This window comes from Vicia villosa, linkage group LG4, assembly GCF_029867415.1.
Source record: "Vicia villosa cultivar HV-30 ecotype Madison, WI linkage group LG4, Vvil1.0, whole genome shotgun sequence".
NCBI classification, from domain to species: Eukaryota; Viridiplantae; Streptophyta; class Magnoliopsida; order Fabales; family Fabaceae; genus Vicia; species Vicia villosa.
In genome coordinates this window covers 190216201-190228526 of record NC_081183.1, presented here as the reverse complement: position 1 = coordinate 190228526, position 12326 = coordinate 190216201, and the positions used below count along the sequence as shown (strand labels likewise).

The 12326-nt window shown below is 33.4% G+C and overlaps 1 protein-coding gene and 1 pseudogene across 4 annotated transcripts; both read left to right on the top strand.

Moving 5' to 3' along the window:
* The first annotated feature begins 1829 nt into the window (after positions 1–1829).
* Positions 1830–6145, top strand: LOC131596475 (protein NPGR1). 4 transcript variants are annotated; one of them, XM_058869132.1, is made up of 6 exons: positions 1830–1964; positions 2312–2542; positions 3243–3501; positions 3931–5174; positions 5301–5448; positions 5594–6145. In XM_058869132.1, exons 2-6 carry the CDS (start codon positions 2351–2353, stop codon positions 5902–5904), a joined length of 2154 nt encoding a protein of 717 aa, XP_058725115.1. In that variant the 5' UTR covers positions 1830–1964; positions 2312–2350; the 3' UTR covers positions 5905–6145. The 4 variants fall into 4 exon arrangements, with proteins under 4 accessions (XP_058725115.1, XP_058725113.1, XP_058725116.1 ...); XM_058869130.1 differs by having other exon boundaries at positions 1836–1964; positions 2299–2542; XM_058869133.1 differs by having other exon boundaries at positions 1845–1964; positions 2332–2542.
* A 5379-nt stretch (positions 6146–11524) lies between these two features.
* On the top strand, positions 11525–12088 carry LOC131598577 (uncharacterized; annotated as a pseudogene).
* The last annotated feature ends 238 nt before the right edge of the window (positions 12089–12326 follow it).

Here is a 12326-nt window from a genome sequence, read left to right as displayed (position 1 = left end):
ACAAAGACATTATGGATTCAGGCGGTGCATACATATAAGGGGCACTCGAACCGACATAAAGGCGCCCGAACTAATGAAAGAACGACTTAGGAAGAACGAAGGACTAGTCATATGACATTCTCCGTGTCCCAAGTTCCTTTCTAAATATATCACCATATTATTTTTATACCATTTTATTTTATTTCATTCCATGAATCCAAAGGTAGTCTAAGATGATTTATGTTTGATTACATTTATACATAAGTAAATTGAATGATAAATTATAAAGTTAAAATTACATTTAAACTCAAAACTACAAATTCTATTTTCAAATAGAATAAATTTTAAAAACATAAAAAGTTACAATTTAAAAAAAAAAGATCATAATCAAAATGCACATTTTTAGAATTGCTTTTTAATTTTTTTTTTCAAATAGAATAAATTCTAAAAACATGATCAATTTGATTTAAAAGAATAAAAAATATCAAAATCAATTACATGCCTTTATAATTGCTTTTTAAATTCTACCCGATGTAAACCAAATATAGCAAATATGTAAGTTGATGGCTTTTTTTTAAGTAAAGTAAAATTTGGTCAACCGGTAGTTTTTCTTTTTAATTTTATCACTTTGATATCCTAACTAACCCTTTCATTTTTATAATTTAAAATTTTAACTGAGATATAAATAAAATTTAACAATCTAATAATGTTAATTTATATTCAATCTCTGATTTTCTTAATACATTTGTATTTTCTAATAGTTTTGTGATCAAAATTTCATTTTTTAATAATTAATAAACAAGATACCGCATATTCCAATTCAAATATCTATAATCATATATCTTTGCATAATTATAAACTTACTTGATTTAACACGATTAAACCATTTCATGTTAACTTAAATTTACTAACCAAAGTTGCTTGATTTTCATTTTATTTATAAAAAAGGTCCCTCTTTAATTAAAATACTTTTTTTTAGTGCTCTATATTAATCAACATTCTTAATTAATGTATAATTGATTACTTTAGCTTTTATATGAATCTTACTTACATTTGTCAACGAGTACAACCATTATTTCTTACCAACTACAATTAAGATTGAATCTTGATTCAGAAAATCTTTGTCCTAAGTTCATTGTTCATAGTTCTATAATTGGTAAATTAACATAAATTCTATTACAAATCTTCAATAAATTTTGAGATTTTTCTTACCTATGGAACAATACTTTCCATAATCTATACTTTTTGAGTTTTTTCAATAAAAAATAACCAACATTTTTCACCTCTTAAAAATAAATAAATATAAATTGAATATTTGCGCATAGAGACTAAAAACTTTCGGGAAGGACACTGCTGCATACTCAGAGTTGAATTTAAGTTTAATTTTTTTGATTAAGCCAGAAAAACTCATACCATCTTATAACATGTTTGAATTGATTTTTGAAAGATCTATAATCAATTCTATTGATTCTCGGTGATTTTGAGTTGTTTCGTTTATCAAAAATAGAACTAATTATGCTTTTAAAATTGATTCTACTTGAAGTTAAAATTTGAACTTCTATCTTTAAAACTGATTCTGAGTGACTATAACATTGAAATTTATTGTTCAACTCACTTTTACATAAATATATCCAAATTCAATTTAAAAAAAAATCAATCACACCAAACTCAATTCTATTAGTAAGACTCAATCAAATACTCTAAATTTTTTTTACTAGGTGTCAAAATTCATATTCAATATAAAACATACTTTGAATAAAATTATCTTTTCTTTCTATTTCAAATTTATGATTAAAAAAAAGTGATTCTTCTTTATTTATAAAATCACTTTTTTACTTTTTTTAGGTGGTCTATAAACTAGATGAATATTTTAAGATCAAATTTGAAAATATTGAGACAGAGAAACAGAAAGTTCATCAGAAGGGTAGCTATCATGCTGTGTTGAAGACTGCAAAAAAGTCCTAATTTTTGGAATCTGTGTTGCGGTAAATCCAATGCTCCGTTCCCATTGCCGTTTCTCCATAATCCCTTTTTTTCCTCACCCGTGTTTTTCTTCTTAAAAAAACCATTTTTTAATTGCATTGTGAATTTCTATTCAGTGTTCTAAAAGCTACTTTTTGATCCCTAATTCATCATTTCTTGATATAAAGTTGGAAATTTTCAATGTTGCTATAGTACATTACAGTTGTTTTGATTAAATTTATAAATTGTAGTGATTATTGATTCATGTTTGATACATTGATTTTGTTGTGATCCTTTGAGAAGAGTGATTTTTGTGGAGAAGTGATTTTTGTTGTGAAGTGATTTTTTGTTGAGAAGTGATTTTTGTTAGGTTCATTTTGAAAAGGAAAGATCTATAGCTTTTTGGAAGATGTTGTGTGCTTGTTCTGGAGAGCAACATAAATTTGAAGAGGTGCCACAGTCACCTGATTCATTAGCAACAAGGGATTTCTCTGCTAGTGGATTGTCTTCAAGGACTGGAGATTGGGAATCTAAGTTCAATGAAAACCAAGTTGAAGATGTTGAATCTACTCTAAAAGAAGCTCTTTCATTGAACTATGAGGTAGGAGTTAAGAGTTTGTTTGGTTTCTGACAATGTTTTCAATTATTGTTTTCAATTTGTGCTTTGTGGTTGGCTGAAATTGCATTTGGTTATGATTTTTTCTTTTTGATTGTGATATAGATAAGAATGAAGCAAATTACCTAATTAGGTGTGTGTTTGGTTATGAGGTGAAAAAAAATGATTATGAGTAAATTGATTATGTAAAATTAATTCTGACTAAAAGTGAATTGAAGATAAAGTGATTTATGTTTGAATAATTTTTTGTAAAAAATAGTTGAACCGTAAATTTTAGTATAAAAATCACATTTAGATTAAAAAATTACACATCAAGATTAAGTAGAATCAATTCTTGAAAGCAAAATCAATTTTATTTGAGAGCTACTAAACATATCAAAATCAATTCTACACATCGAGAATCATTTCTAAGTTCTACAACAGTGAAACCAAACATAGATCGAATGTGTTTTTGGAAACACTGAATAATGTTTTGAATTTTATTTTCAAAATGTTGATAATACCTTTTCTAATGTTTATTTTATCAATGAAAATGAAAATAGGAAACACCAACATGCCCTAATATGTTTCTTTCTTTATTTATGAAGCTGTTTGTAAAAATAGATTATGGCTATTTTCTGCTAATATTAGTTGGACTAGTGGCGATGTTTTGATGTTATTTTCTCCGATTTATTTGAATTTTAAGGAAGCTAGAGCTTTGTTGGGGAGGCTTGAATATCAAAGAGGGAACTTTGATGCTGCCCTTCAAGTGCTTCAGGGTATTGATATTGGTTCTTTGACCCCAAGGATGATCAGGGCTATAGCTGAAAGAAACAAGCCTAGAAAACCTCGTTCCAAGGCGGGTACCGTGCTTCCTAATTTGATGTCAATACATTCAGTAAGCCTGCTTCTTGAAGCAATTTTGCTTAAAGCCAAATCCTTAGAGAAGCTTGAGCGATACGAAGGTATTACCACCATATAATCATTATCTATTTTCGACGTTTCCATAATCTACATTGTTGTGTTGCTTGGTTGGGAATGCTCTTGTAAAAAGCTGCAGTTATTGATAGTTTTGTTAAAAGCTGTAATTCAATGATGAAGTCTTGGACTTGAGCAATTCTCCGTGTTAGCGTCACTGCATATTCATAAATGCCTATAAATGGTACTACATTGTGCATGTTTTTGCTGTGTTGCGGCCGTTGGATCTAATTTGAAACCCTAATCATAATCTCTTTTACACGTTTTCCCATAATCTAGACGTCAAGTGAATCTTGAACAGTTCTCCTTGTTATTATCAATGCATATTCATATATCCTTATAAATGCTACTACATTATATGTGTTTTTGCACCCGAGGCTATAAACTATAATCAGTGACATATTCTTATCTACCAGAGGCCGGGAAGGAATGCCGAATAATTGTGGATACAATTGAGTCAGCACTTCCTAATGGAATGCCCGAAGGTATTGGTGAAGTTTGTAAGTTGCAGGAAATGTTCCACAAAGCATTGGAGTTGCTTCCAAATCTATGGATCAAGGCAGGTTTTCTAGATGAAGCTGTCACTGCATATCGGCGTGCACTGGTCAAGCCATGGAATTTGGACCCGAGGAGGTTGGCCTGTCTACAAAAGGATTTAGCTACCACACTACTCTACGGCGGTGTTGAAGTAAACCTACCATCTCACTTGCTAGTGAATGGTTCAACATCACCGATGAGTAACATCGAAGAAGCGATACTTTTGCTATTGATACTATCGAGAATGATGGCGCTTCAGACAATAGATTGGGATGCTGAAATAATCGATCATCTTACATTTTCGCTTTCAATTACTGGGATGTTTGAGTCATTGGCAGATTGTGTAGAGCAGATCCTACCGGGTATCTTCAGTCGAGCCGATAGATGGTATTTTCTTGCTCTTTGTTACAGTGCAGCAGGAAACAACGAAGCAGCCTTGAATCTTTTGAGGAAGGTTTGTGGTAGCTCTGAATCAAAGTGTATACCTCATTTTTCTTCATATTTGTTTGGTGCAAAACTGTGTTCCCAATATCCAAATCATGCTCACGAAGGCATCAAACTTTCACAACAAGTTATTGGTCTAGCCAAGCATCAAAACGAGCATTTTTTAGTACAAGGCCAACAAATTCTCGGTGTTTGTTATGGGGCAGCAGCTAGAACATCTGTAGTGGATTCTGAAAGAGTTAATTTTCAAAAAGAGTCTTTGAACTTTCTAAATGCAGCTGCCCTAACTGGAAATGCGAACGCAGAAGTGCTGTTCAGTCTTGGACTCGAAAATGCGATTCAAAGGAATCTAGATGCGGCTTATCAGAATATAATGAAGTACTCAGACATGACGGTTGGAAGCTCTGCAAGAGGTTGGCAGCTGTTAGCTCTCATAGTATCTGCACAGAAGAGGTTTAAGGATGCCGAAACTATAGTTGATTTTGCTTTAGACGATGCCACGAGCGTAGATCAGTTAGAGCTACTAAGACTCAAAGCTGTACTTCAAATTTCTCAGAAACAACCAAAGCAAGCTATTGAGACCTACAGAGTCTTGTTAGCAGTAATAGAAGCCAGGAAAGAGCTTTCACTTCAAGCTAAGAACTTTGGGTTTGATCAAGCAAAAATATTCCGGGATGAGGTGTGTGTTAGTTACTTTTGAGGAAAAATCAATTTATGTTAAAACTAGTTAATTAAATCTGAATCTTCTACATTATGGACAATTTTGAATTATTAATAATTTCCATTGCTTTTCATATCTTTGCAGGCGTTAACCGAACGGAAGTTGGAAAGGGAAGCATGGCAGGATTTAGCAACCATTTATACAGATGTTAATTCCTTTCTTGATGCAAAAGCCTGTGTTGACAAAGCAAAATCGGTCGAGTTTTTCTCTCCCAGAAGTTGGCATACTACAGGTATGGAATCTGAAACCTGCTTGTTCATCTTTTTAATTAATGAAAAGCTGAATGTTTCGGCTTAATGTCATTTTAACCATGGTAATGGTAACACCGTGCATTAACAAATCACTAATATGAAGTTACACGATTATGACAATGGCAGGGAAGTTGTTTGAAGCACAATCATTATACAAGGAAGCCTTTGTTTCATTCTCAATCTCATTGTCTATAGAACCTGATTATGTTCCAAGTATCGTTTCAACTGCGGAGTTGTTGATTAAACTTGGTACGCAATCGTTTCCAATGGCTAAAAGCTTTTTAATGAATGCTTTGCGATTGGAACCTACAAACCACGACGCATGGTTCAATCTCGGAATGGTTTCAAAAATGGAAGGTTCATTACAACAAGCAGCAGATTGCTTTCAAGCTGCTTATGAGCTGAAGTTTACAACTCCAGTGCAAAAGTTTGAGTGATTGAGTTGAGACTTCGGAGAACTTAAATTCTGGGGCTGAGGCAAAGTGAGCATCACCAAGAGCATAATATAAAAGACATAAGCGGCTACTAATAGGGAAAAGAAAGAAAAATTGTTTCATGGTTACCCTTTCTTGGTTAACCAAATGTTAAAAAATGTATAGCTCAATCTAGCTGCTTACCTATAGATGTACTACTTCAACCTGTTTTCAATGAAATATCAGTTAAATTTGACAGAGTAAACACAGAAAGAGAAATTTGATTTGGTTGCTATAGATCTTTTCATGGTTACTCGGAAAGAAGTTTCTTTGTCATTTAAAAGCTCATTTGATAAATTAATAAGAAGGATTTCTTTTAGATTAACATTTTGAGTCCTATAATTGTATACTGTATATTTTAGTAGTTTCTTTGGAGGAGTTGTCATGATTATGCTGTCAGCCTTTTATTTGCCAGTCTGACCTCACTGTTCTTTACAGTGATGTGATAGCTTTGTTTCATGGTATTCAACTGTGTTGAAGAGAATCTATACTTATATAGGAGTATAAAGTAAACTTGTTGTTTTCTTAGGTAAGAGTTGTGCTCATAATCATATCATAAGAGACATGACATGATAGAATAAATACTATTATGTCATAACCTAATCTTGACAATTATCATATCATGTCATTGTCTTGTAAATTTTTATCCCGAATTTGAGACGAGTTTAAATAGATAAGATAGAATATTACTCTTCTGAACCAATTAAATGCATGTTTTAATTTTTTTAAAAATATTTTAAATACTAATAAATTAACAAAAAATAACAAAATATTATTTAAGAAATTAATAAAATTTATATCACTTTTGAAAAAAAATCAATTGATACTACTAAATAAATACTTTAAAACTTTTCGCAGATAAAAAAGTAATGTTTTTATATATGTTTGATAAATTGAAATACTACCAGTTTATTTACATATAATATATACTATATTTTTATTTAACTTATTTAATGCATATACTAAAATTACTTATATACTCGTGAAAATTTTGAAATTATTTATCTAATGTTATCAATGGATTTTTTTAATTTATCTAAAATTATTTAAATGTTTTTAAGTGTATTTCTTTTTCTTTTTCATATATTAATATTAAAAATATTTTAAAATTAATTTCAAAATAGTTATGTAATTATATTATAAGAATAATTTTAGTTTATGTAGTAGGAAAATTGAGGAAGGCCCTAAGGTAAGGGCGGGAGGCGCACATCCTATCCTTTCAGAGTCGTTCATCTACCAATTTGAGCGCCCTGCCTCTAGTATGATCATCCCTTTACTAGATTTGTCGTCCAACTTCCATTTTTCCGTCCATAACGTGCATTCATAGGTGTAGTGTGCAATAAGTCAACGAACAATGTTCAAGAAGTCGTGTGTGGCCTAGTGGTGAAAGTTTGGGTCTTGAGGGTGTGCTCTCCTCAAGGTCTCATGTTCAAATCTTGGGGGAATAGAAGGAATTAAAAAAGAAGACGACTACTCTGACATGTGAAGAATCAGATGACGGGGGAACACCAACAAGGAGTTGATATGGTGGACAAACTAGAAGCCCCGGACCCTTAGCCTCTATTGGAAAATATATGGGAGGTGTCTGTCTCCGAAAACTTCAAAGTGCCATCGTCAGCTAAGTTCAATGGATGCAGCGATCCATACGAGCACGTGACATCCATTAACACCCAAATGGCCATCTTCAAAGCGCCTGACTTCCTGAAGTGCAAGCTTTTGTCTGACCCTTTCAGAAACACAACCTTGAGATGGTATACGGGTCTCCCCAGACTCTGTCACCAACTATCAAGACATGGTGAAGAAATTATTCAATATGCTACAACTACAATCAGGCACCAAAAGTTGACCGTCACTAGACAGTTCAACATATGTTAAGGGCCATCAGAGTCATTGAGGGAGTATCTCACCCATTTCAATAAGGCGACTATTAGGTGGTTCACCCCAAATAGGAAATGTTTGTGGGAGTTTTTCAGAATGATCTTTGGGTGAGACATTTCAATGAATCCCTCACTCATAGGAGGAGGGCGTGAATGCTGAAGAAGAAGGATCATCGCCAACAAGAAACTACCACAGCGACTGTTACCTTAAAAATATTTTAAGGTATTTGAGTGGTGCAGTTAAGGAAAGGGTCTTACGAACTAAGAGATTTTACTCTACAAAAGCAATTTGTAAGGAGTTGAAGTCGACAGAGATCTGAAAAAGTTATAAGGTAGCAAATAAGTCGATGTGGTGAGCAAGATGGTCGAAGTGTGTCTGTGGACCACGTTGAAGATTGAGACTTATAAAAATTTCCAATTATGTTTATGTGCTGGAGGTTGGCGTCGAAGCAAGCACTTGAGCGGGATGAATTTGAAATTTGAAAGTACCAGTAGTTACAGAAGTATTTGAAAACAAACGCCAAAGACGTGGGGAGCAGTTACATCAAGACGTGTCAAACGTTTATCAGGTTTTAGGCTTTAGGCAGTTAGGTTGTAGTCATTAAAATTAAAGGATCCAACGAAGGATTTTGGGTGTTCATTTGTACTAAATCACCTATAAACTTTACATTCTGAGCGTAAGGAAGCATAAAGTTTCAAGTGTGCTAATGTACGTGAATCACCACTTTTATTTCAATGCAACTTCCTTTCTTTTCAGTTATTCCTTTTGAGTATTTTGTTGTAGTCTCTTTTACTTTCGAACAAGTCCTTTTTACCATTATCTATGTTTTCGACACTAATTCCATTGCAATAATGGAATTCACTAAAGATGCACTCGTTGTGTATCTCTTTTAAATGTTATAACTTTCTGTCGGTCACGAGTCACCCTCAGTTAAGTCACATTAATATCTTTTTGTAGAAAACCATATTTGTTCAACGCTTTGGAGAAAACCGTTTCTTACAAAGTCTAGTTTTTCGTCGAATTGAACAAGATATATTTAGTTACATTAGCCAAAGTAGGATTCTTGTATTATTCGTGCTTGTATTGATAATGATGTTCAATGGAGATACTATTTTCCTATATTATTAGGCCGACACATGGTTTTTAACGAGACCCTCAATTAAATTAATTTATGCAAGTGTTTGCATTATTGATGTCTTGCATGCAAGTCATCTCGAAGTTAGAAAATGAAATCCTTTCCGCCTCTCGAGCGACTACATGGTGGATTGGATACTCACATAAGAATCATTTCTGCCCCTTTAGGCAATTACATGATGAATCCTTATGTAAGAATCATTATCCCCCTCAAGGCGATTACACGTTAGATCCTCATGTAGGAATCTTTACCGCCCTCGAGACAATTACATGTTGGATCCTCTTCTACTTCTTTCTTCAAATCAACTTAAAAATCTATTCAAATTTGTTATGTTTGAAAAATTATTTTTATTATAATCCACCCCTCGTGTGAAATATTTGAGACACTTGATCTAAACAAAAGGGAGTTCATGGGTTTTTTGGAATCACTATATTGTTAAAAATTCATTCAGAACTACAGCAAAATAACCAGTCCACTAACCGAAATGACAGTTGCTTTTCGATGGGTTTTGACACTATATTTTGAAGCCTTACTACAAAAATACCCCGATTGAATGTAATTCTTCGAGAGGGGGAATTGGTGCCATCCTTATGCAAAAGAAGCAATTGGTATCCTATTTTAGTAAATCATTGGGAGTGTGAAATTTGGCCAAGTCTGCCTATGAAAAATAATTAATGATGATTGTTCTTGCCATTGAGTAAACAGGTTGATGAGCTGAGTTTCTACAGAAAGAACACGGTTTTGTTGAAATAAATATCATGCAAAGAGAAAGAGAGTGTCAAATTACCTTCATAACTTGTCTAGCAAAAGCAAAAACTACCTTCACAATTTGTATACCCATTTTCTTTCACCACAGATTCTTTACAACCAAACAGAATGTTCATTGTCTAGCATACAGCAAATTTTACATAAATATGAAACAACTGTACTCGAATCTTTTAGCCGATCTTCGAAACAAGGGAAGCACGCGAGGTGAAGAATCTGCCTGGACCTATTATTTATACTGTAAAACCAGAAAAGAAACCAGTCAGGCAAATTGATCTGTGAGTACTAAGTACATTGATGTGTTTAATGCAGTAGGCACAACTTTATTATCAAACTTTGCATACAATTGTTAATTTTCATAAATCTTAAAGCTAAACAAAGTTGGATAACCAAATGAACTGGACAACTAAAAATTATCAGATAAATCACTCACCTTACATGTAATGCCACAGACAAATTTATTGCCTAACTTCAACCCATTTGCCACTGCATCCACAAGCAGAATAGCCAAATCACAACATTAGTGAGGGATAAATTTAATTGAAGATTGCTAGTAAAAAAATATGGGCAAGAAAAAAGCAGCATATTACAGGGAAATTACATTTTTAAATATATAAAAATGTGCTAGAAATGTGCATGGAGGCTGGCCGCTATTCGAACAGCCATCGCGTCATAATTTGTCATCGCAACCGCTCTTTGTCCATTTGCAGGGGCGGAGCGGCTTCCCGACCTGGAGCGGGTTATAACTCATTTTCTGTTTTAAACCCTAATATATTCTTAAAAAAATACCACTTTGACGGTATTATTGGCATTTTCCCCAGTTGAGCCCTAAAGTCAGAATCTCCCCCTCTCTCTCTTGTGTTTGCTCGCCTCATACCAGTTCTCTCTCGTGTCCGCTTACTCTCTCATACGGTTCAAGAACTTCATCTTCTCTCGTGTTTGCCAATCACTACCGCCTGCAGTGCTTCCTCTCAGCTCCGTCGTCAGTTGGAGTATTAAAAAAGATTACGAACCCTTGGAATCTCCTAACATAAGGTCTATACAACACGGAGTCCGGGACTTCTTTAAAGTTAGCATTTTACGAGCCAATACATAATTACTTTCATTATCAGTATTCAATTGCACAACATTGTGTTCACCCATTTACTCAACAAAAGAGTCCAATAGCTTACGTAGCTTATCCTTCTCTTGACGTATTCAGAAACATCAACACTTTTCACAAACATGTTCCTGCCGGAGAATTGACCATGAAATTTATCAAAGTTCTATTCTAACTTTTCTATCTGTCCAACCATCTGACAAAATCGAGCATCCATATTTAACCAGTTGCACTTCATGATTCTTCAACACAGCTTTCTTATATTCCAATTCTTTTTGAAGGAGTGAAACCCTCGTTTCATGATAGCTTGGCAGTTTTAAATGAGGACCATATGTAACAACAGCTTCCAGCATCAACTTAAATTTTTTTTGCTCCGGCCATTAAAGCCAATTCATTTGTATAAAAAAACCGAGCAATATATTATATAGTTCTTGTCCTAACTTTTTTTTCCACACTCATCATTGATGTTTGTTTGTCTTGCGTCTTTTTTCTTAATGAACATTAGATCCAATTGACCGGAGCATGTGAAGAGATCTCAGCTAGTCTCTTTGTAGTTCAAATTCTTGTTACTCTTTTAATTCTTTCTTTTTCATTCAAATTAGTCTGCAATAACGCTTTAACATCCGGTGGTGTTTTAAAGCAAATAGCTACATCATCCTTTATTAACAACTGATACTAGTAGTGAGATTACACAAATCACAAATCAAATGTCACATTTTACTTATTACTTAGATCTTCCAATGATTATAATATCATGCTATGCCAATGTAACTACCAGTTGGATTTTATGACAGCATCAATTAAGAATTGCAAGCAAACCTTAAGAGTTGGTTCGCCGGTATTTGAGTTTGCAGCTTGCTTTGCCAGTCCCTTTTGATGTGCACGTGCAGCTCGTCCTGCCGCAGAATTATCAAATTGCTCTTGCCTACAATCAACACATACAGTAGCTATCATAAAGCTTCTCAATAACCATTTCGGATTTTCGGTATTGAAATGAAAAATCCAATTACGTAAATTTTGTTTCTTTTATACTTTTTGCATGAATTGAATGATCAAAGTTAGTAGAATATTCGAGAGAATATGAATAAAGAAGAAAAGGGGGAATTTAGAGAAAAACCTTTTTTGAGCGGCTTCAGCAGCTTTAGCACGCGCTTCTTCGGAAGCCAATCTTTCTTCTTCTTTGCTCATGTGCTTGTCACCGCCACCGAAGCATCCAAAGCATATACCCATTTCCGATCTTCTACTTTCTCTCTCTAGCTTTCTCTCTCTAAACTCTATCTCTATCTGTTTTTAACTGATCTGTTCTGTTCGGTTTTTTTGTTGTTGTCTGAATCTCAACTTATTTGTCTCTATCAATTTTCATTTTTACAATTTTTATTATTCTTTATTTTTTTTACACAATTATTATTCTTTATCTATTTTCTGTTGTTGTAACCTTTTTATTTTATAAATATTGAATATAAAAAGATTTTTTATATTTACGACATTGAATAACCATTAAACTTTGAT